The sequence below is a fragment of the Bombina bombina genome, chromosome 3, assembly GCF_027579735.1.
Source record: "Bombina bombina isolate aBomBom1 chromosome 3, aBomBom1.pri, whole genome shotgun sequence".
Lineage (NCBI taxonomy): Eukaryota > Metazoa > Chordata > Amphibia > Anura > Bombinatoridae > Bombina > Bombina bombina.
Window position 1 is genome coordinate 803,013,129 of NC_069501.1, and position 26,294 is coordinate 803,039,422.

At 35.6% G+C, this 26,294-nt stretch overlaps 1 protein-coding gene across 3 annotated transcripts in view; it reads right to left on the minus strand.

The window, feature by feature from the left end:
* OCA2 (OCA2 melanosomal transmembrane protein) overlaps nt 1–26,294 on the minus strand; it is a 739,048-nt gene that overhangs the window by 329,841 nt on the left and 382,913 nt on the right. For all 3 annotated transcript variants that reach the window (XM_053707724.1, XM_053707725.1, XM_053707723.1), the window contains exons 11-12: nt 18,183–18,248; nt 678–734 (exon numbers count right to left, since the gene is read on the minus strand). In XM_053707724.1, the coding sequence (XP_053563699.1) occupies nt 678–734; nt 18,183–18,248 (123 nt within the window). The remainder of the gene's footprint in view (nt 1–677; nt 735–18,182; nt 18,249–26,294) is intronic.

Here is a 26,294-nt window from a genome sequence, read left to right on the forward strand (position 1 = left end):
CTGCCAATAGTGCAATACTGTATCTTCAGCAAAGGATAACGAGAGAATGAGGCAGATTGTATAATAAAAGTACATTTGAAAGTTGTTTAAAATGTTCTATTCAAATTTTGAAGGACATTTTGGGGGTTTCCTGTCCATTTAAGAATCACATAGAATGACAAAATTAAAGCTTATATTGATGATTACAGCTTTTGATAAAGAAAAAATGGCAAGAATCTAAACTGTAGCTCAAAACGAAAATTTTAATTTGAAACAAACATTTCAAATGAAATTAGTTTGAAACAAATATAACCATGAACATTAATAAACTAAAATAATATTTTGTAAATTTACAGAAAAGAAAATTTTGGATGAAACGAAAGTTTTTCCCGTGCACATCTCTAATATAGCCCTAAAACAAGCTGACACTGCAGGAAGGGTAACCTTGCTTATTGTATCTTTATCTAAAAGGGCAATATTTAATAAACTGACATTTTCATTATGGGTGGTGGGTTCAAGTCATTGGGTACACAGTAAAAAAAAAAAATTAAGAAGGCAAAATTACATATCCCATAGGCTCAGGACAAAAATAGCAATTCTTAGAGCAAAAGGTTTTAACATCATAGTAAACAGTAATCAATAAATTAACCCTAAGGTACATATACATACACACTTTATATGTAAAGAAAGCTTCTTACCTTTACAGCACAGTAATCAAAGAATCCAGTATCTGAAAATATTGCCACCAAAATCATCTAAAACAAAGATAATATGACAATTATCACAACTTGATTTAACATACTTTTCCTACATATTTTGCAATATACAACTTGGAGAAAATAAAATAGCCAATGTTCATAGCAGCTGCATTTATGATGAAATTACTAATTGGACCTGCTTAGCCATAGGGCTTATACCTACCACATATAGAATTCAGCTCAATAATATTGGAATCTCACATAGGGCTTAGTGGTCAAAATCTCACTGACATGCAGTTAAATATCAGAGCATCTCTACAAAGGGCAGACCTCTCTGAATTATCTATGAAAAGGGGCTGAACCTGGAGGTCGTAGCAAGTTGTGAGCTTCCTCCCATAGAAAGTATTAAAGCTGTTTGGAATGCAGAATTCAGAAGGGATGATGATGTTAACATGGGATCACACAGTACTGAACATGCCTTTAAGCAAATACAGAATACAATGTTTTCCGGGTACTTTGACTTCTAGTTTTGAGGGCATCTCCTTTACGTCAGTGTTGGAAACATTTTGAATATTTTGAGACAGATTCACGAGCATAAAAACAACATGATAAATGAGCAAGAGCTGCAGGAGTAAAATCCTAGAATACTATGACAACTATAAGAGCACCTAAGACATGCCCAAGGAACACCCCCTGTCCAGCCCACCCTCTGAGGTAACAAGACATTTTAAAATTGAAAATGCATCAAGTATGCTTTGAATGTTGTACTTTGAAATTAAGATTTTTACTTTGTACTTTTATTCAATTTTTATTTGTACAATGATGTTAACGATGTAATTTAAAAAAACATTTTTACTATGTACGTTCTATATGATTTTTTATTGAGCACTGTTTTCTAATCTATGTGTCTCTCTTTTACATACAGAAATGCAGTGAATGCGTCTTTCATATACTCAGCTTTCAAGGTAAAATCAGTCTTTCCAGAATACTATGAATGATCTTATAGAAGTTTTAGATAAACTGCCAATTCAGCATTGTAAAACGAGGAATACTTGTATGGACAGGTGCATTTCCATCTGTTTGTTAACTCTAATGAACACAATTTTTATCTCACATAATCAACCTATAATGATTTCTTAAATATATACAGATTCTAGTCAATACCAAAATATAAGCTGCCTAGTCGGTATACACAGGAATTTCTTAATGGTGAATGTATCACCATGTAGTTACTAATAGATTTAAAAGTGAAATTACTAATCAAAACGTAGAAAGGAAATGCTTCCTGCCAATTTCTGTATTTCTAAAATTCACCTGTATTTGCAACATCTGAACATCTTATAATGTATATAAATATGTAAAATCCTTAAAAGTATGGAAAAAAATTAAACGAGCATAAAATTTCCATCCTATAAAGATTTGGATTTAAAATATATTTAAAACACTATAATGCATTAAAAAGTATCCATAAAAAGAACATTTGTATAATATCTAAGATTACATTAGTACTGTATTATGTATCCCTATATAATACATGAACTGCAATTCTAAGTTTAAAATAATTGGGGAGGGGTGGGCTCTAGAGTATAAAAAACATAATTTATGTAATAACTTACCTGATAAATTTATTTCTTTAATACTGGTAAGAGAACTGGAAATATAAATTGTGCTTTTATACAAAAAAAAAACAAAACAAAACAAAAACATAACCACCAAAAAAGGGTGGGCCTCATGGACTCTTGCCAATATGAAAGAAATTAATTTATCAGGTAATTTCTTACATAAATTATGTTTTCTTTCATGTAATTGGCAAGAGTCCATGAGCTAGTGACGTATGGGATAGAAATACCCAAGATATGGAAGTCCACAGAAGAGTCACTAGAGAGGGAGGGATACAATAACAACAGCTATTTCCACTGAGAAATTAAATCCACACAATAATTAAGTTTTCCTCAAAAAACTTAAATCAAAAGCAGTAGAATCAAACTGAGACAGCTGCCTGAAGAACTTTTTCTACCAAAGACTGCTTCAGAAGAAGCAAATACATCAAAATGGTAAAAACAATAAAAGTATGAAAAGAAGACCAAATTACTGATTTGCAAATTTGATCAACATAAGCTTCATTCTGAAAAAGCCCAGGAAATGCCGACTGAACTTAGTAGAATGAGCTGTAAATCTCTGAGGAGGAGGCTTCCTAACCCTTTCTGGAACCAGAAAAACAACAAATAGACTAGAAGTCTTCTGAAATCCTAGTAACCTGGATATAGAATTATAAAGCTCTTACTGCATCCAAAGGATGTAAAGAACTCTCAAAGAATTATTTAGGATTATGACACAAAGAAGGAACAACAATTTCTCTACTAATGTTGTTCAAATTCACAACCTTAGGAAAAAAAATAAGTCCATAAAACAACTTATCTAGATGAAAAAAATCAGATAAGGAGACACACAAGAGAGCTGATAAATTAGAAACTCTTGTAGCAGAAGAGATAGTCAAAAGAAACAACACTTTCCAAGAAAGTAGATAATCTTCAAAGAAAATATAGGCTCAAAAGAAAAGAGCCTGCAAAATATTTAAACCAAATAAAACTCCAAAAAGGAGAAATTAATAAATGAACAGGCTTGATACCAACCAAAGCCTGAACAAAACAGTGAATATCAAGAAGTTTAAACATGCTTTCTAGAAAACAAGACAGAAAGAACACAGATTTGTCCCTTCAAAAAATTTGCAGACAAACTTATCCAAACTATCCTGAAAAACTGTAAAATCCTAGGAATTCTAAAAGAATGCCAAGAGAATTTATGAGAAGAACACTATAAAATATAGGTTTTCCAAAGCTAATAATACATGTTCCTTGAAACAGACTTATAAGCCTGCAACATAGCAATAAAAACTGAGTCAGAGAAACCTCTATGACTAAACACTATTCAATTTCCATACCCCCAAATTAGTAATTTGAGATCCTGATGGAAAAATAGCCCCTAAAACAAGAGGGCTGGCCAAGGATGGCAACTGGACATCCGAACAAGATCCACATACCAAACCTGTGAGGCTATGCTGATGCTATCAGAAACACACAACACTGTTCCAATATGATCTTGGAAATTACCTTTGGAAGAAAAAAACAGAGGCGGGAAGATGTAGTCAGGTTGCAAAACTAAAACACTGCTAATGGATCCACCATCTCAACCTGAGGATCCCTGGACCTGAAAAGGTACCTGGGAAATTGAGAAAACACATCTGTATAGAGACACCACTCTCCAGGATGTAAAGACTGATGGCTGAGATAATGCATCTCCCAAATGTCTAAAACCGTAGAAAATAGACAGGAGTGGAATTCCACCTAAGAACGCATTCAAGATACTTCTTAATTGCTAAGGAACTACGAGTCCCTATTATTGATTGACATATACCACAGTTGTGATATGGTCTGTCTGAAAGCAAAAAAGAAAAAGTCATCTCTTAAAAGAGGCCAAGCCTGAAAGAGCTCTGAAAAATATCACAGAGTTCTAAAATAGCGATTGGAAACCTCGCCTCTTGAAGTTTCCAAACCCCTTGTGCTGTCAAAAGATCATGAGACAGCTCCCCAACCTGTAAGACTTGCATCCATCAAGAATACAGTCCAGGAAGGATGAACAAAAGGAGGCCCCCTGAATAAAACAATGATAGACTAATCATCAAAACAGAGAGAATAGAGTGTTAGGATTTAAAATATTAACTGTGATATCTAAAAATAATCCCTGTATTATTGATTCAGTAAGCAAAGCAAAAAGTGATCTCAGAGAAAAACGAGCAAAGGGAACCACGCCCGATTCTGCAGTTATGAGACCTAAAACTTCCAAGCACATAGCCACTGAAAGAAATGTTCTAGACTGTAAGTTAGACAGGCTAACGCCAATTACAATCAACTTTTGTCCGACAAAGACAAAGACATGAACACAGAATCCATCTAGAAACCCAAAAAGAAGTGACCCTTGTCTGAGGAATGACAAAACTCTTAGGTATATTAAATCCTCTAACCATGTCTTGAAGAAACAAAACTTAGTTGATTCATGAGGGATTCCACAAAAAGAAAAGTCCATATATTTGAATACTGCTCTTTCATATGAATGTATTGGGTACTTGTAAAGCACGTCTAATCATCCGTAAGGGACTCAAGACACTGCTCATTTAATCGACCTCGGAAGGATGAAAGGCTGAATGGACCTCGCCGGGAATCGAACCTGCAACCCTCATGTTGCTACAGAGCTCAGCCACAGAGCATTAGCATGCTGAGCTATCTGTCCGGCTTTAATAAAAAAAAAGTTTAAGCTTATACCAAGATACCCTCCAAATAAGGAAACACCACAATACCCTACTGACTGAAGACAGAAAGAAGGGCTCCAATAACCTTTGAAAAGATTCATACAGCTGTCACTAAACCAAATGGAAGAACGACAAATTGGTAAAGCTTAAAAAGAAAATCTCAGAATCCACAAGTGGTCTGAATGAAATAAAATATGAGGATATACATCCTGAAAAATGGAGTGGAGATGAAATGACCTTAACAAAAAGGCATAATAGTCCTTATAAATGCCAACTTAGAAGTTAAGACTCTAACAAAGCAATATAAAAGTCTTCAGATCCAAGAATGGACTTAAAAAAACATTCTTCTTAGGGACAAAGAATAGAATTGAAAAGAAACCCAAATCCTGTTCCTGCAAAAAGAACTGGCATAATCACTCCTGAAAAAAATTCACAGAATGTACTGAGAAAGAAAGATTCTTCCCATAGGAGGTATCATTCTAAAAATCTATTCAAATTTTAAGAATAATAGAATTTTGACTGAGTTCATCCAAAAACAATTTAATCTGCCCCCCCCCCCACCCCCACCCCCCCACCACCACCAGAAGGACTGGTTTGAGAACTGCACCTTCATGTAATCTAATAACTAGTAATTATATAGTGTTTTTTCCCAGGATACAAAAAAATGTGTCTTCAGTGCTTACACTCTGAGTTAACCAAATTAGCAGCTGAAAAAAACAGTAGTTATTATTACCCAAATAAATGGTACACAATAAATTGACCTCAAAGGTCAAAGGGCTGTATTAACCCTGCTGGGAAATTAATCTATGACCCTTGGATCTAGAACAAGCGTTTGTAGTCAGGACATTCAACAACTGATCTACATCACCAGACTAAAAGTAGGGCAGAAAAAAACTCTAAACCTCCATAAAGAGTGGAGATAATAGAAATCAAACAAATTATTATCCTAACAAGAGAGAGATAATAAAATATATTTGAAATCATAATAATAGATATAGCAAAAATAATTAAATTAATACATCTAAAGTAAATAAATCGAGTTAAATACTTGAGAATCTGAAACTGCTTATGCTAAATGCTCAACAAAGGATGAAAGAACAGTAATGTCAGCCACAGATAGAGCTGAGCTAAAAATATAAACAGTAACTGAATATGCTCTACTAAGGTTATATTCAAATTCTAAAGAATCCTGAAAACAAGTACCAATTTCCATAGAAATAGTAGCACAGTCCCAAGAGGGAATCAGAATAAACAATCTCTAGAATATAATACAGTTAGTATATTGAATAGGAAAAAACCTCAAAAGCAAAAATGTTAAAATCCAGATTTGAAAAGGATTATTAACATACAGCTAGATTGCGAGTTTTGAGCACTATAGGGAAAATAACGGCCGCAACATTTTTGGCATTATTTCACATCCCTATAGCGCTGGTATTACAGGTTTGTAAAAAGCAGGCTTGTGTGGGCGATATAGTGGCGTTGAGCTCCATACTGCCCCGAAATCAAGCGCTGCTTTGACGTGCTCGTGCAAGATTTCCCCATAGACATCAAAGGGGAGAGCAGGTAAAAAAAAGCCTAACGCCTGCGATCGCGGAAACAAAAGCTCCGTAACGTAGCCCCATTGATGTCTATGGGGAAAAAAAAAGTTAAGTTTAAACCCAACACCCTAACATAAACCCCACGTCTAAACACTGCCACCACCTACATTACAGTTATTAACCCCTAATCTGCTGCCCCTAACATCATAGACACTTACATTACACTTATTAACCCCTAATCTGCTTTCCCCAATGTTGCCACCACTATACTAAAGTTATTAACCCCTAAACCTAAGTATAACCCTAACCCTAACACCCCCTAACTTAAATATAATTAAAATAAATCTAAATAAACCTTACAATTAACTAAATAATTCCTATTTAAAACTAAATACATACTTACCTGTAAAAAAAAAAAAACTAAGCTAGCTACAAAATAACTAATAGTTATATTGTAGCTATCTTAGGTTTTATTTTTATTACACAGGTAAGTTTGTATTTATTTTAACTAGGTAGATTAGTTAGTAAATAGTTATTAACTATTTACTAGCTACCAAGTTAAAATAAATACAAAGTTACCTGTCAAATAAAACCTAACCTGCCTTACACTAAAACCTAACATTACAATAAAATGAAATAAATTAAATCAATAAAATACAATTTACTAACTTACAAAAAAAAAATAAACACTAAATTACAAAAAATAAGAAACGAAATTATCAAACAAAAAATAATGAATTACTCCTAATCTAATAGCCCTATCAAAATAAAAAAGCCCCCCAGAATAAAAAAAACCCTAGTCTACACTAAACTGCCAATGGCCCTTAAAAGAGCCTTTTGCAGGGCATTGCCCCAAAGAAATCAGTTCATTAACATTGCAATAAAAAATACAAACAACCCCCCAACAGTAAAACCCACCACCCACCCAACCAAACCCCTCAGATAAAAAGATTTCTATCAGCCAATAGGAATTAAAGGGGAAAAGATCCTATTGGCTGTTGCAATCAGCCAATAGGAATGAGCTTTCATCCTATTGGCTGATCCAATCAGCCAATAGGATTGAGCTCTCATTCTATTGGCTGTTCCAATCAGCCAATAGGAATGTAAGGGACGCCATCTTGGATGATGTCAATTAATGGGAACCTTCAGTTTACGCCGACGACCGTAAGAAGAGGATGCTACGCGCCGGATGTCTTGAAGATGGACCCTCTCCGCGCCGGATGGATGAAGACTTCTTCTCACTTGGATGAGGACTTCGTTGACTGGATGAAGATCGAAGAGGCCACCTGGATGAAGACTTCTTGCTGCTTGGATGAGGACAGATGTTCAGACTTCGATAACTGTAAGTGGTTTGTCGGGGGTTAGTGTTAGGATTTTTTTAAGGGTTTTTTGGTTGGGTTTTTTTTTTTTTAGGTTAGGGTTTTGGGCAATTTGTAAAAGAGCTAAATGCCCTTTTAAGGGCAATGCCCATCCAAATGCCCTTTTCAGGGCAATGTTTAGCTTAGGTTTATTTAGATAGGTTTTTATTTGGGGGTTTTGGTTTGTATTTTTTATTGCAATGTAAAAGAGCTGATTTCTTTGGGGCAATGCCCTGCAAAAGGCCCTTTTAAGGGCCATTGGCAGTTTAGTGTAGGCTAGGGTTTTTTTAATTTTTTTGGGGGGGGGGGGGTTTATTTTGATAGGGCTATTAGATTAGTAGTTATGTTTTTTTATTTTTGATAATTTCGTTTTTTATTTTTTGTAATCGAGTTTTTATTTTTTTGTGAGTTAGTAAATTGTATTTTATTAATTTTTTCATTTTATTGTAATGTTAGGTTTTAGTGTAAGGCAGGTTAGGTTTTATTTGACAGGTAACTTTGTATTTATTTTAACTAGGTATCTAGTAAATAGTTAATAACTATTTACTAACTAGTCTACCTAGTTAAAATAAATACAAACTTACCTGTGAAATAAAAATAAAACCTAAGATAGCTACAATGTAACTATTAGTTATTTTGTAGCTACCTTAGGTTGTTTTTTTTTTACAGGTAAGTATGTATTTAGTTTTAAATAGGAATTATTGTATTGTAAGGTTTATTTAGATTTATTTTAATTATATTTAAGTTAGGGGGTGTTAGGCTTAGGGTTACGTTAGGGTTAGGGTAACGTAAGGGTTAGGATTAGGGGTTAATATATTTATGTAGAGTTAGTGATGTGGGAGGTCAGAGGTTAATTTATTTTAGTATATTTCATTGTGGGAGGCTTGCAGTTTAGTGGTTAATAGGTTTATTAAAGCGGCGGTGTGGGTGGATGGAAGATTAGGGGTTAATAATATTTAAATAGTGTTTGGGATGCGGGAGGGCGGTGGTTTAGGGGTTAATAGGTTTATTATAGTGGCGATGATGTTGGGGAGCGGGGGTTAATATATTTTAATAGTGGTGGTGAGGTCCGGAGCGGCAGATTAAAGGTTAATAAATGTATTATAGTGTTTGCGATGCGGGAGGGCCTCGGTTTAAGGGTTAATAGGTAGTTTATGGGTGTTAGTGTACTTTTTTAACACTTAAGTTATAAGTTTTATGCTACAGCTTTATAACGTAATAGTCCTAACTACTGACTTATAGGGTCAGTATAGGGTGTACCGCTCACTTTTTGGCCTCCCAGGCAAACTCATAATACTGGCGTTATAACTATAAGACTTGTAATGGCAGCGTTATGAAGCATAATGCTGCTTTTTCACTCATAACGCAAAACTCGTAATCTAGCTGATAGTTAATAGGAGAACTAGACTCCTAAAAGCTAGAAATAGAAACATTTCCTTAAAGAACAAAAAATGTTCAAATGAAAAATAAGGATAATTTTTAACAAACTGTCTGATGCAGGATCCTTTGAGCCAAAGAAACCTTCATCAGTAGAATTGACTTAGGTATGCTGTCGGTCAGAACAAAATTTATTAAATCTTACTTTTGAAAAGACCTTGCAAGTTTACTTAAAGGCATAATAAGTCATAACCTTTTATGATATAAGCAACAACATGTGATGTTTGCAGATGAAATCAAGTACATGAATTGAATATGTAAAAAAACAGTAAATGTTATTGTACATGTAGAAACATTGCTAGCATAAAACATGATAAATAAATGCCACATAATTGAGCTGAAGAAATAACAACAGCTTAAAACATGAAAAGAACACACTTAGCTTTGTAGAATTGTGTTCCAGGGCATCTTAGTTTCTACAGTAACATCAGAGTCAGGATCAGAATGAGACATCTTGCAAAATGTAACAGAAAAATAACATTAGGCAAAACATTCAATTTCCACAATGTAACAGTTTCAGTAGAGAAAAACAAAAGCAGGCATAATAGCTTTCAAAGTTCATGAAAACAGCAAGCAATAGAGGGAGAGGGGTAAAATAACTAAAATTTGGCACCAAAAATTACGCATTACGCAAAAAGAAGTTAAAAATTTTTGCCGCAAAACTAACACCAGGAAATGACACAACTCGCGTCATTACAAACGCGATTTTGCGCCAAAACTAGCATCAACAAAGATGCAGGAAATTACGAAAATTTGCACCATCATAGGTGTAACTTCGCGCCAAATAATTTTGCACCAAGTATGACGCAATAAAAAAACAGCATTTTGCACCCTCACAAGCCTAGATTTGCCCGCGAAAAAATGAAAGTCAAATTAGAAAAAGACGGAACCCCAGGTAAGAAAAAAAGTTTAAATAAACTTCCCAAACATGATTCCTATACTGAAACCGTTTAGACTGCAAAGGGAAATACACATAGACCTGACTCATGGCAAATATAAGTAAAATACATATATTTAAAACTTTATTTTAATACATAAAGCGCCATCCATAGCTGAGAATGTCTTAAATAAAGATACATAATTACCAGAAGACACCCATCCACATATAGCAGATAGCCAAACCAGTACTGAAAACTATCAGCAAAGGTAATGGTATATAAGAGTAAATTGTCAATCTGAAAAGGGAGGTAGGAGATGAATCATTACAACCAATAACAGAGAACCTTTGAAAAGATTTCCCATGAGGGAGACCAACAACTCAATAGGCGATACTCTGTTCACATCCCTCTGACAAATACTGATATCTGAGAGGAATTGGGCTTCAGAATGCTTAGAAGCGCTTATCATAGAAGAACTCCTAAAAATCAAGCACAAACTTACTTCACCACCTCCATAGGAGGCAAAGTTTGTAAAACTGAGTTGTAGGTGTGGTGGGAGGTGTATTTATAGGCATTTAAGGTTTGGGAAACTTTGCCCCCTTCTGGTAGGAATGTATATCCCATATGTCACTAGATCATGGACTCTTGCCAATTACATAACAAATATTATTACAAACTGGAACAAGTAGCTCTCAACCAAATTACACTTTTAAAAGGAACTGTACCTAAAAGCCATGGATTTTGTTCAGTCAAAATATATAAATCAGCTCAATTTTGTTTTATAACCCATATATATATAAGGAACCCATTAAAGCTGTTGATTCTGGTGCCATGGAAAATAAGCTAATACACTAATAATTAAAAATGAAAATCCTAGTTTAGTAATATAACTGAACTGGCTACGATTACATTTTTTTAGGTAAAGTTGTCCAATTTTTTTATTTTTTTTTGCAAACAAGTGTTATCACAAACAAGCTCTGGTATGGTTTTTTGATTGTTTTTTTTTTCCCCAATGTGATTTGAATAAATCAATGAAACAACCAAATAAATAACAGAATGATAGTGAGATTTAGTAGACCAGCCCATCCAAGGCAGTGCAAATGCAGTGACAAAGATCCCACTAAGAGCAGCATTCTACAACCCAGGGGGTTGGCATATCACCTTGGATGGCTATGAATCACACAAGGAGCAGCAAACTGTAGACAAAGGGACTAGGAGGCCTTTGTTTTTTCACTGCCTGGAGGAAATCTCCTGTCTTTCCCCTCTGTCCTCCGTAGGCACTCTGAGGGAAAATGGTCTCTGATCAGTTAGAAAGCCCCTATCAATAATGATAAGTTGGAGGCGAAAATTTGACTGAGGATTTAGAGTAGGAGGTATTTAATATCTGGTGTGTTGGGGTGTTTTTGCCTCCTCCTAGTGGACTGGAGTGTAATCCCACATGGTTGTCTTGTGGACTCTCATCTGATTAAATAAATAAAGCTGTCAGCTTTATACAGTGCAGAAGCATGCTATATTGCAGAGACTAGGACAATTGAGCAGGTTGTGATTGAAAAGCAAACCCACACCAAGAAAGAGTATTTGGGGCTATTAGCAAAGGACTTTTTCTAGCAAAAACAAAATATTTCTTTAAAGGGAAAGTCAACACCAGATTTTTTGCTGTTTTAAAAGATAGATAATCCCTTAATTACCAATTCCCCAGTTTTTCATAACCAACAGAGTTATAATTATACACGTTTTACCTCTGTAATTACTGACAAACAATCAGAGGGGTGTGCGCTGAGTATAGTAAATCAAGCTCCTAAATAAACCTAAGTATCCCCCACGTTTAGGTAAATATCAAAAACAGTCAAACCATAAGTTGGGAGCACTCAAAGGCCAAAGGTGTATAAATGAGTAGTAAGGTCTAAAGAGAAAATAAGTGCAAACCTCAATAAGTACTCATGATAATCGGGGGAAAAGTGCATAAACAGAATTTAATCACACAAAATTACGAATAAAACTATAATAAATAATCCTGAGCTTCAAACATAAAAATCGGACGTCTCCGATATGTAAACAGATAAAATCAGTAGCCCTAAATATTGCCACCACAAGGAGGATTGTCAACCAGGAACATCCAGTTAAAAAAATGCTGATTTACCACGATCCAAACAGTTAAAAACAATATGCTTCCAAGGCAGATAAATTGTACTGTTAGCAGTCCCTGATAGGTGAGTGCTTGTTACCTTATTCCTTCGAAGTTATATTCCGGTACAGGAAACAACTTAGACTGCTCTGCTTCCGTAGAGGTTCAGGTACACAGCCGTTGCGGTCACATGTGCAGAAGCTGTCAGAATGCTCCAATCTTATTGGCTGGTATCGGTTTTATTTTTTTTCAAAACCAAAAGTTTTTCAGCTGATTAATCTGTACGCTCTTACTGTAGTGAAAATATGTATCCGCTCTTAAAGGGACACTGAACCCAAATTTTTTCTTTCATGATTCAGATAGAGCATGTAATTGTAAGCAACTTTCTAATTTACTTCTATTATCAATTTTTCTTAATTCTCTTGCAATCTTTATTTGAAAAGAAGGCATCTCAGCTAAGGAGCCAGCAAATTGTGGGTTCAGAACCATGGACAGCACTTGTTTAAAGGTGCTGTCCAATCAGCAAGGACAACCCAGGTTGTTCACCTAAAATGGGCCGGCATCTAAACTTACATTCTTGCTTTTCAAATAAACATACCAAGAAAATGAAGAAAATTTGATAATAGGAGTAAATTAGAAAGTTGCTTAAAATTGCATGCTCTCTCTGAATCACAAAATAATTTTTTTGCCTACAGTGTCCCTTTAAGTGCAAATTGCACACAGGATACTTAGATGGTATTTATGAAATTTCGACAGGAATCTTATTCAGCCGGCCGTGCTAGAGTCCTTGTCATATGTATAATACAGAGATATATGAATGCAAACACAGGCTCCAGATATCTGTGCTAGTTTACCAGTAACTCAGCCCCAGTGTCTGCTTATATAAGAGTCCCAGCAAACAACTTTGTTCTCAGTATATGAGATTAGAGTATTTAGATATTGTGGATTATTCTTACTGCAACTCGTTTGCTAACAAGTCTTGAGGTCCCAACTCTTTGGTCCCCTTTGCGGCTAAAGTCATTGAGAAGTCCATCAACACGCAACTTGTTGACCACATTGAGGCCAACCACACCCTGGACCTCTTCCAATCCTGTTTTAGGAGCAACCACAGCACCAAGACCGCCCTCCTCGCCACCACAGATGACATCCTTGCCCTACTTGACTGAGGAGAGCCCCCCTGCCCTCATCCTTCTAGACCTCTCAGCAGCATTCGACACTGTCTCCCACCTCACTGTCTGCACCCTCCTACATGAAGCCAGCATACACGACAAAGCCCTGGAATGGATCACCTCCTCCCTCACTGGCAGAACCCAGGAAGTTAGACTCCCATCCTTCACCTCAAAGCCCACAGAGATCAGCTGTGGTGTAACTCAAGGCTCTTTGCTGAGCCCCACCCTATTCAATGTCTACATGGCCCCTCTCCCAGCTATCACCCATTGACACAACCTCAACATAGTCTCCTACGCTGACAACACCCAACTAATCATCTCACTCACCAGTGACCCCACCACTGCCAAGAGAAACGTCCATAAAAGGCTGACAGCAGTCGCTACATGGATGAGCATCAACTGCCTCAAGCTGAACTCAGACAAGACCAAAGTCGTCCTCCTCTGTCTCACTACATCCACCTGGAATAACTCCTGGTGGCCCACAGCCCTCGGACACCCTCCAACCCCCACCGATCATGCACAAAATCTAGGAGTCATCCTGGACTCAACGCTCTAAATGGACCGACAAATCAACACCATCTCCTCTGCATGCTTCCACATACTCCACCTGTTGGGAAAGATCTTCAAGTGGATCCCAACCGAGACAAGGAAGACTGTCACCCACACCCTCATCAGCACCTGACTTGACTATGGCAATGCACTCTATGCCGGCTCCACTCAAGCGCCAAAAGAAACTCCTGCTCATTCAGAACACCTCGGCCAGACTTATTCTCGACATCCCTTGCCAATGCCACATCACTAATCACCTCCGGGACCTGCATTGGCTCCCCATAAACAAAATAATAATCTTCAAGCTTCTCACCCACGCATTCAAGGCCCTCCACAACATTGGTCCCGAATACATCAACCACCTGGTTACCTTCGACACCCCTGCCAGACAACTTTGATCGGCCGACCAAGCCCTCGCAGTCATCCCCCGCATCAGGAAAACCACAGCGCGAGGCAGATCCTTCTCTCTCCTGGCAGCCAACTTGGAACACCCTTCCGCTGCACCTCAGACAAGCTACCACACTAACAAAGTTCAGAAAGGACCTCAAAACCTGGCTCTTCGACTGAACTGCAACCCTTAGCGCCTTGAGACCCTTACGGGTGAATAGCTACGCTTTACAAGAACCCAATAGATAAATAGAAATTTCAGTGAATGACACACACAAATTGAATAGTTTTTTATTTCAGCAGGCCTAGCAGATTTACAATATGCTGTTATTATATATTTTGTAATTCATGGCGTGTAAGATAGCATTGGCATAAACTAAGATTTTTTTTTTTTGTAAATACTGAAAATGGTCCAGTGTCCACTGCTGTTACTGTGATCACCTTACTAAATTGTCATCAAGGGTAGCCACATGTGAAATAGGGGCCCATATGGGCTTTTGGAGGTTATAATATAGATACGAGGCTCCATTGTGCAGTACAGAAATAAAAGCACTTGAATAGACAGTGATCACCTGACTATACAGAAACAATTCAGGGACTACTCTATGGTTTTTATTGTGCATTTAATGCAACATCCCTAAGCAAATGTTTTTTACTTTATTGTTAAAAGATTTGCTTTTTATTACTGCTCCAAGACCACCATTGGAGGTTTGTAGCTTGTAAGGGAACTGAGATAGAGGGGTTTGAAAGCCGCCCGGGTCCAGCTCTTTTGCAGCACTATGACAACCATCCCCGACACTCCCATGATGTGCAGAAAAGATTCCAAACACTGCATTATAAAAATAATGAGCTTATTGAAGCATATTGCTCAGTGTAAAATATCCAGTACAAAAAGCATGGAACTGACGCGTTTCAGTGTTACCCTAACGTAATCATAGATCCTTAGAAAATATGGGTGTCATACAGCTTTTTAAAAGGCCCTCAATGAGCCGATTAGCTACATTAAGACTAACTTAACTGTTACAATTAACCAACATCAAAAGGTTTATATCAATACTATTCACTGCAATTCAACTCATATAGAGATATTTACAAATGGTACACATGTACCTATACATGGCTAAACATTAGTTATCTATATTATTTATAACAACAAAAACACACGTATTACGAGGTAGCTATATATGGTAGGTCTAGAATACAATAGATCATAAAATATCACTTCAATAGTGTTAAATCATATTGTTATTGTTTTTATTAATATTATTATGACCAATAATTCATATAATCAACGTCTGAATTTAAGCCTCTAGGTGATTGTTTGTGTAGCCTGGGAATGCTGACCACTAGACCACTAACGATCCCCAGCCTGTTGTGCGGGGATCACTGAAAAGGGTATTTGATTGGGCTTGTCATGTGCCTACAGGCGCATTGAATGTGTTAAAGGGATACTGAACCCAAATGTTTTTCTTTTGTTATTCAGATAGAGCATGCAATTTTTAGAAACTTTCTCATTTACTCCTAGTATCAATTTTTCTTTGTTCTCTTGCTATCTGTATTTGAAAAAGAAAGTTAAGAGCACTGGACAGCACTTGTTTATTGGTGGATGAATTTATCCACCCAGGTTGTTCACCAAAAATGGTCCGGCATCTAAACTTACATTCTTGCTTTTCAAATAAAGATACCAAGAGAATGAAGAACATTTGATAATAGGAGTAAATTAGAAAGTTGCTTAAAATTGCATGCTCTATCTGAATCACAAAAGAAAAAATTTGGGTTCAGTGTCCCTTTAAAGATTATGATTAATAATGAGAATAAGCAAAAGTCATCATAAACAGAAAACCATAGGCGCAGTTACTTCCTTTTTTTTACATGAGTGTGTTTAAGTGTAGCTAAAGACAGTACAGTTAATTAGTAGAATATAATTTTCATATCCTAAAATATGTTAAAAAAGGGACACAATTTACTATTATCATCAAATTTTGCACAATCTTTCTATATGCACATTTTTTTAAGGCACCAGCTCCTGCATGTGACCAAACTCAGAGACAATATGTATAGGTAGCGCTTGCCGATTGGTGGATAAATGTAGCCACCAATAAGTAAACCCTATCCAGGTGCTGAATCAAAAATGGGCCGGCTCCCAATCTTACATTTCTTCTTTTTCAAAAAAGATAGCAAGAGAACGAAGACAAATTGAGACTAGGACTAAATTAGAAAGTTGCTTAAAATTGCATGGGCTATCTGAATCATGAAAGGAAACATTTGGGTTTAGTATCCCTTTAATTTTAATGGTATTTGTTGTGCTCAAATACTTTTAATTTGCAACTCAATTATTTAAGTGGCTCTATCTGAATCATGTTTGTCTCCATGATCAGTTTATTAATAGTTAAATAAATGATTGATAAAATAGCATTAGTATTAGAAATGGTGTGTATTATTATTATTCTTTATTTATGAAGCACCAACATATTCCGCAAAAAAAAAACAAAAAAAAATACAAACTTTGTCAGAAGATAAGCTAATATAAGGGTTATATTTATTGTTAATTCTTTAAGATTGTATTTTTCCGGAAGATAAACCAGAAAGGCTGCTTGCTGAGAATTCTGTTAATTTAAGAACATGCACAGTTTTTTTCATTAGCAGCTTTCGACTTTTGTTCATGGATATAAGCTAATTTAAAGGGGCATAAAGTGCAAAAAGAAAATGTTTGAATATGTTAGAGAAATGCACTATTGTTTGCATATAACTGGGTTGCACTATTGTTTGCATATAACTGGGTTTAAGCCCTGCAAAGGGATTAAACACATAGTTAAAATAAGATGTAGAGCAGCAATGCAATACCAAGAGTTTGTTAAACACATCTGGTGAGCAAATGGCAAAAGACAAAATGTGTGCAACCACCAATCAACATCTAGTTTTTAAATAAAAGATACCAAGATAATAAAGTAAAATTAATAACGTGAATTTAAGTTTGTTAAAATTGCATTCCCTATCTGAATGTCCCTTTAAGGCTTCACCTGCAAACAGCAATATGTGGTTACCAGTCAACAGCAAAATGGTCTGATTTAACTCTTTTCAAAAAGCAGTAGTTTACATTTTCTGATTCTATATTTAAAGGGACACTGAACCCAAATTTTATCTTTCATGATTCAGATAGAGCATTAAATTTTAAGAAAATGTCTAATTTACTCCTATTATTAATTTTTCTTCATTGACTTGGTTTCTTTATTTGAAAGCAAGAATGTAAGTTTAGAAGTCGACCCATTTATGATCCATAACCTGGGTTGTGCTTGCTGATTGGTGACTAAATGCTGTCCAGGCTACTGAACCAAAAATTGGCTCCTTAGCTTAGATGCATTCTTTTTCAAATAAAGATAGTAAGAGAACGAAGAAAAATTAATAGTAGTAAATTAGAAAGTTGCTTAAAATTGAATGTTCCAGCTCAATCATGAAAGAAAAAAATGTGGGTTTAGCATCCCTTTAAGAAAAATAAGTTGTATGGGATTTTTTAAATCTAGCATAGTACCTCAATTTACCTTGATAAATTCCTCTACACTTTAACTGTTCTGAAAATATTGAAGAGAATTTTAAAAAGACATAAAACTTTTTTTTTCGTATCTACATAGGTATACTTAGTATACTGATATGTTTACTACATACATAATATGCAGATCATTTAAAAAAAAAAACACAATAAGTGATTTAACAAAAAAACTTGAAAAAATAAAATGTTTTCGATGCAAACTTGTAATTACCATTCCAAACAAAAGTGCTAATGTTTCATAATCAATCCACTCCACGACTTTTACCAGACTCGGTCTCTGTAATCAAAGAATAGTAGTGTTAAAGCTGTTTAATTAACAATATAGTAATGAGCAGAGCATATATTTTTGCAGCTAATCAACTATTCAAATTTCAGTTAATGGATCGTAATTAAAACTACTTTTACAGTTAATTCTCTATGCTGATTGCTTATGGTCACTTACTGCCTGATCTCTAATTCTGAATGGCTGAACTATAAAACCAGAACTCTGCACATAAAAGGAGCTATATATATATATTCTTAAAATGAGCATTAATAAAATAATAGCACATATACAGGAACAGACATAACACAAAAGTATTTTGTGACCTAAATATGACAAAGAAAAAGGGACACTGCAATTACTCCAAATTATAAGAATCCCAAGACAAGGAGCACTCTTAAAAGTTTAAACTTTATTCCATATGCAATTAAAGGGCCAGTTCAACACCAGAATTTGTATTGTTTTAAAAGATAGATAATCCCTTTATTACCCATTCCCTAGTTTTGCATAACCAACACTTATATTAATATACTTTTTACCTCTTTGTCAAAATAACTGAAATAAGGGGGCTGCCTGTAGAGGCTTAGCTATAAGGTAATCAGAATTGCATTTTAGCCAATAAATAATGACTCCTAGGTAACTACACATGTGTGAGCACAATGTTAATTTTATGACACACATGAACCAACACCCTCTGGTGGTGAAAAATTGTCAAAATGCATTCAGATTAGAGGCAGCCTTCAAGGTCTAAGAAATTGTCATATGAACCTCCTAGGTTTAGCTTTCAACTAATACCACCAAGAGAACAAAGCAAAATTGGTGATAAAAGAAAATTGGAAAGTTGTTTAAAATTACATGCCCTATCTGAAACATGAAAGTTTATTTTGGACTAGACTGTCCCTTTAAAAGGCTTTAGAATAGCGGTATCCAGCCATATAGTGTCAGCCACCAGGCTAGTGAAGACCCACCTCACGTGTTTATGGCTACACGCCATATTCATAGTTGCTACCATAAAAGTCCAACCACATCTCTCTTTAAAACAATCCAAACACCCTATTGGCTGTATCCAGACATCAAATATTGATACTGGCTGACTTAAGGTGGTATTAAAGTGATACTGAACCCAAATGTTTTCTTTCATGATTTAGATAGAGCACACAATTTTAAGCAACTTTCTAATTTACTCATATTATCAATTCTTCATTGTTCTCGTTAGCTTACATTCTTGCTTTTTCAAATAAAGATAACAAGCTGGACCATCTTTGGTTCAGCACCTGAGCAGTGCTTGCTGATTTGTGGCTAAAAGTAGCCACCAATCAGCAAGCGCTACCCAGTGTACTTAACTAAAATAAGGCCGGCTTATGAGCTTACATTCCTGCTTTTCAAATAAAGATACCAAGCGAACAAAGAAAAAATGATAATAGGAGTAAATTAGAAAGTTGCTTAAAATTGCATGCTCTATCTGAATCATGAAAGAAAGAAATTTAGTTCAGAATCCCTTTAAGCTTTTCCAACAGTTAACATTCCTTAGCACCTTACCACCTATATACAATAAGGCGGCAATTTCTCAATTCAACTTTACCAACAACACTTATGAATAGGAAAACAATTACTATTGTAATCACAATAATGTTCACGAATTTAAGTGAATCAACCCAATTACTATATTTAAATGGGGACAAAAGCATAAATTAATGTATAATACTTTGAACTACTTAATTTGTATTCCCTACTAGTGTTAAAGGGACAGTCTAGTCCAAAATAAACTTTCATGATTCAGATAGGGCATGTCATTTTAAACAACTTTCCAATTTACTTTTATCACAAATTTTGCTTTGTTCTCTTGGTATTCTTAGCTGAAAGCTAAACTTAGGCGGTGCATATGCAAATTTATTAGACCTTGAAGGCCGCCTCTTATGTGAATGCATTTTGACAGTTTTTCACCACTAGAGGGTGTTTATTTATGTGTGTCATATAGATAACACTGTGCTCAAGCACGTGGAATTACCTAGTAACCAGCACTGATTGGCTAAAGTGCAAGTTTGTCAAAATAACTGAAATAAGGGGGCAGTTTGCAAATGTTTAGATACAAGGTAATCACATAGGTTATTATTGGTTATTTGTAGAGTGCCAACAGATTCCGCAGCGCTAAAGTATATTTCTATAACTGTGTTTGTTATGCAAAACTGGGAAATAGGTAATTAAGGGATTATCTATCTTTTAAAACAATAAAAATTCTGGTGCAGACTGTCCCTTTAAAGCCTGTGTACACGGGCCAAAATGTTTAAGGAAAGAAATATACCTATCCCTCTATCTCTATCATCTACCCCTTTATCCCCCTATTCCTCTATCCCCCTATCCCTTTATTTTTCTGCAGTGTAGGATCCCCCTAACCCTCCAACCTCCCGTATCCCCCCTCAAAGAGCTTCCTAACCCTCCCCCTCTAACTATTGCTGCCATGTTAGGTACTGGCAGCTGTCTGCTGTAAAATGGTGGCATAAAATATACCAAAATGGGCCTAGATCAATACTTTGGGTTGTCTACTACACTAAAGCTAAAATTAACCCTACAAGCTCCCTAATTAATTAACCGCTTCACTGCTGGGCATAATACATGTGTGAAGCGAAGCAGCATTTAGCGGCCTTCTAATTACCAAATAGCAACGCCAAAGCCATATATGTCTGCTATTTCTGAACAAAGGGAATCCCAGAGAAGAATTTACAACCATTTGTGCCATAATTGCACAAGCTGTTCGTAAATAATTTCAGTGAGAAACCGAAAGTTTGCGAAAAGGTTTGTGAAAAAGTGAATGATTTTGATTATTTGATCGCATTTGTCGGTGAAATGGTGGCATGAAATGTACCAAAATGGGCCTAGATCAATACTTTGGGTTGTCTATGATTAAGGCATTTCTAAGCCGAAACGCGTAAGACCGGCTACGGCTTAATCTGGTGGCACAAGCTATTCTTACTATTTTATGTTGAAGTGTGGTTTTTTGTACCTGATGTTTAATAAAGAAGAAGTTGATGTTTTCAAGACGGTTCGCTGGATTTCTTTTCTTTGATGTTATATATATATATATATATATATATATATATATATATATATATATATATATATATATATATATATATACACACGGTAAAGGAAGGCACTCACTGGTCTTTTTTCTTCAAAATAACTTTAATAATCGTGACGTTTCGGGGACACACTCCCCTTCCTTGTCTGAGGAAGGGGAGTGTGTCCCCGAAACGTCACGATTATTAAAGTTATTTTGAAGAAAAAAGACCAGTGAGTGCCTTCCTTTACCGTGTATATTTATCTGCTGGCACCCTGGCATCAAGTTTGGAAAGTGAGAGTGCTCTCTATCTATATATATATATATATATATATATATATATATATATATATATATATATATATATATATATATATATATATATATATATATATATACATATACACACACGTCAAGGGATATTCAGGGATACCTGACAGATATCAGTGTTCCAGTGTATCTATCGCTAATTTTGGGGGGGGGGGAATGCTTTGGAAATAGCAAAGTGCTACTTGTACTTATTGCCCTATAACTTGCAAAAAAAGCAAAGAACATGTAAACATTGGGTATTTCTAAACTCAGGACAAAATTCAGAAAATATTTGGCATGGTTGTTTTTTGGTGATTGTAGATGTGTAACAGATTTTGTAGGTCAAAGTTGAAAAAAAGTGTGTTTTTTTCCATTTTTTCATCATATTTTATCATTTTTTTGAAAGTAAATTATAAGCTATGATAAAAAAAATGGTATCTTTAGAAAATTAATTTACTGGCGATAAAAACGGTATATAATATGTGTTGTTACAGTAAATGAGTAAGAGGAAAATTACAGCTAAACACAAACACTGCAGAAATGTAAAAAAAGCCCTGGTCCCAAACGGTCAGAAAATTGAAGTGCTGTGGTCCTTAAGGGGTTAAATAAATATTGTTTTCCAACTTTGTACACCCCCTGCTCTTAAAGCAATTCTTCTAGAATATGAACATTATCACATTCAAATAATAAGCTTTCAAATGTATGACACATGCATTTTAATGATTAATAGATTGCTATCATGTCCCTAATAAACACATTTTAAATTCAAAAAACAACTGCTACCATTGTGTACCAAAAAGAATGTTTATGAGATGTTCAGACTATAACCATCTCTTTCAGATTTGAAATGCTTAGTTGGCTGTTCTTATTTCTAAAGCATGATGGCAAATTATATTCCTAAAAGTAGAATCTTAAAATTATCTAAAAATTTCTTCCATCTTGCTGGTCTAAATAAGTTGGCTCCTTGGTGATTAACGTAACTCAAGAATGGAATTTCTGTGGTAAGAGGACTAACACATTTCATGGCGAAAGCCTGTATCCTGAATATTGTGTGTGATTATCGTTTTGGTCCTGTCCTTTTTCTACAGAATCTTTTAATAAAAAAATGTATTTGTTATGATTTTAAAGATTTTTAATAAGATATATATTTTTTTACTTTTATATTTCTACAAATGAAATCTGTAGATCATATGGGGCACTAACAAATTCAAACTAGACACAGAAGAAGTTTACTTAGTGTATTAAAACCATTTTGCTTCTAGATTTTCACACTGATTTTATTGCATCAGTGCAGTCAGTAAACAGCTCAAATTTGGGGGGGGGGGAATCTGCAGGTGTAAACTCTAGAGATAACTTCAGAAAAACACAAAAACACCCATGTTCTGCTCATTTGCCAAGGCTTCAAAACTACCTGGCTAAGGCCTAGATTTAGAGAGTTTGGCGGTAGCCGTGAAAACCAGCGTTAGAGGCTCCTAACGCTGGTTTTAGGCTACCGCCGGTATTTGGAGTCAGTCAGGAAAGGGTCTAACGCTCACTTTTCAGCCGCAACTTTTCCATACCGCAGATCCCCTTACGTCAATTGCGTATTCTATCTTTTCAATGGGATCTTTCTAACTCCGGTATTTAGAGTCGTGGCTGAAGTGAGCGTTAGAACGACAAAACTCCAGCCGCAGAAAAAAGTCAGTAGTTAAGAGCTTTCTGGGCTAACGCCGGTTTATAAAGCTCTTAACTACTGTGCTCTAAAGTACACTAACACCCATAAACTACCTATGTACCCCTAAACGGAGGTCCCCCCACATCGCCGCCACTCGATTAATTTTTTTTAACCCCTAATCTGCCGACCGCCACTTACGTTATACTTATGTACCCCTAATCTGCTGCCCCTAACACCGCCGACCCCTATATTATATTTATTAACCCCTAACCTGCCCCCCACAACGTCGCCGCCAGCTACCTACAATAATTAACCCCTAATCTGCTGACCGCAAAGAGCCGCCACCTACATTATAGCTATGTACCCCTAATCTGCTGCCCCTAACACCGCCGACCCCTATATTATATTTATTATCCCCTAATCTGCCCCCTCAACGTCGCCTCCACCTGCCTACACTTATTAACCCCTAATCTGCCGAGCGGATCTCACCGCTACTATAATAAAGTTATTAACCCCTAATCCGCCTCACTCCCGCCTCAATAACCCTATAATAAATAGTATTAACCCCTAATCTGCCCTCCCTAACATCACCGACACCTAACTTCAATTATTAATCCCTAATCTGCCGACCGAATCTCGTCGCTATTCTAATAAATGGATTAACCCCTAAAGCTAAGTCTAAACCTAACACTAACACCCCCCTAAGTTAAATATAATTTAAATCTAACGAAATAAATTAACTCTTATTAAATAAATTATTCCTATTTAAAGCTAAATACTTACCTGTAAAATAAACCCTAATATAGCTACAATATAAATTATAATTATATTATAGCTATTTTAGGATTTATATTTATTTTACAGGTAACTTTGTATTTATTTTAACCAGGTACAATAGCTATTAAATAGTTAAGAACTATTTAATAGCTAAAATAGTTAAAATAATTACAAAATTACCTGTAAAATAAATCCTAACCTAAGTTATAATTAAACCTAACACTGCACTATCAATAAATTAATTAAATACAATCTACAAATAAATACAATGAAATAAACTAACTAAAGTACAAAAAATAAAAAAGAACTAAGTTATAAAAAATAAAAAAATATTTACAAACATCAGAAAAATATTACAACAATTTTAAACTAATTACACCTACTATAAGCCCCCTAATAAAATAACAAAGACCCCCAAAATAAAAAAAATGCCCTACCCTATTATAAATTACTAAAGTTCAAAGCTCTTTTACCTTACCAGCCCTGAACAGGGCCCTTTGCGGGGCATGCCCCAAAGAATTCAGCTCTTTTGCCTGTAAAAAAAAACATACAATACCCCCCCCCCAACATTACAACCCACCACCCACAATACCCCTAATCTAACCCAAACCCCCCTTAAATAAACCTAACACTAAGCCCCTGAAGATCTTCCTACTTTGTCTTCACCATGCCAGGTATCACCGATCGTTCCAGGCTGTGAAATCTTCATCTAAGCCCAAGCGGGGGCTAGACATCCATCATCCGACGGCTGAAGAAGTCCAGAAGAGGCTCCAAAGTCTTCATCCTATCCGGGAAGAAGAGTAGATCCGGACCGGCAACCATCTTCTTCCAAGCGGCATCTTCTATCTTCATCCGATGAGGACCGGCTCCATCTTGAAGACCTCCACCGCGGACCCATCTTCTTCTTCCGACGACTTCCCGACGAATGACGGTTCCTTTAAGGGACGTCATCCAAGATGGCGTCCCTCAAATTCTGATTGGCTGATAGGATTCTATCAGCCAATCGGAATTAAGGTAGGAAAATTCTGATTGGCTGATGGAATCAGCCAATCAGAATCAAGTTCAATCCGATTGGCTGATCCGATCAGCCAATCAGATTGAGCTCGCATTCTATTGGCTGATCGGAACAGGTAAGGTAAAAGAGCTTTGAACTTTAGTAATTTAGAATAGGGTAGGGCATTTTTTTATTTTGGGGGTCTTTGTTATTTTATTAGGGGGCTTAGAGTAGGTGTAATTAGTTTAAAATTGTTGTAATATTTTTCTGATGTTTGTAAATATTTTTTTATTTTTTGTAACTTAGTTCTTTTTTATTTTTTGTACTTTAGGTAGTTTATTTCATTGTATTTATTTGTAGATATTGTATTTAATTAATTTATTGATAGTGCAGTGTTAGGTTTAATTGTAGGTAATTGTAGGTATTTTATTTAATTAATTTATTGATAGTGTAGTGTTAGGTTTAATTGTAACTTAGGTTAGGATTTATTTTACAGGTAATTTTGTAATTATTTTAACTATTTTAGCTATTAAATAGTTCTTAACTATTTAATAGCTATTGTACCTGGTTAAAATAAATACAAAGTTACCTGTAAAATAAATATAAATCCTAAAATAGCTATAATATAATTATAATTTATATTGTAGCTATATTAGGATTTATTTTACAGGTAAGTATTTAGCTTTAAATAGGAATAATTTATTTAATAAGAGTTAATTAATTTCGTTAGATTTAAATTATATTTAATTTAGGGGGGTGTTAGGGTTAGGGTTAGACTTAGCTTTAGGGGTTAATACATTTATTAGAATAGCGGTGAGCTCCAGTCGGCAGATTAGGGGTTAATGTTTGAAGTTAGGTGTCGGCGATGTTAGGGAGGGAAGATTAGGGGTTAATACTATTTATTATAGGGTTAGTGAGGCGGATTAGGGGTTAATAACTTTATTATAATAGCGGTGCGGTCGGCAGATTAGGGGTTAATAAGTGTAGGCAGGTGGAGGTGACGTTGTGGGGGGCAGATTAGGGGTTAATAAATATAATATAGGGGTCGGCGGTGTTAGGGACAGCAGATTAGGGGTACATAGGGATAATGTAAGTAGCGACGGTTTACGGAGCGGCAGATTAGGGGTTAATAATAATATGCAAAGGTCAGCGATAGCGGGGGGCGGCAGAATAGGGGTTAATAAGTGTAAGGTTAGGGGTCTTTAGACTCGGAGTACATGTTAGAGTGTTAGGTGCAGACGTAGGAAGTGTTTCCCCATAGCAAACAAT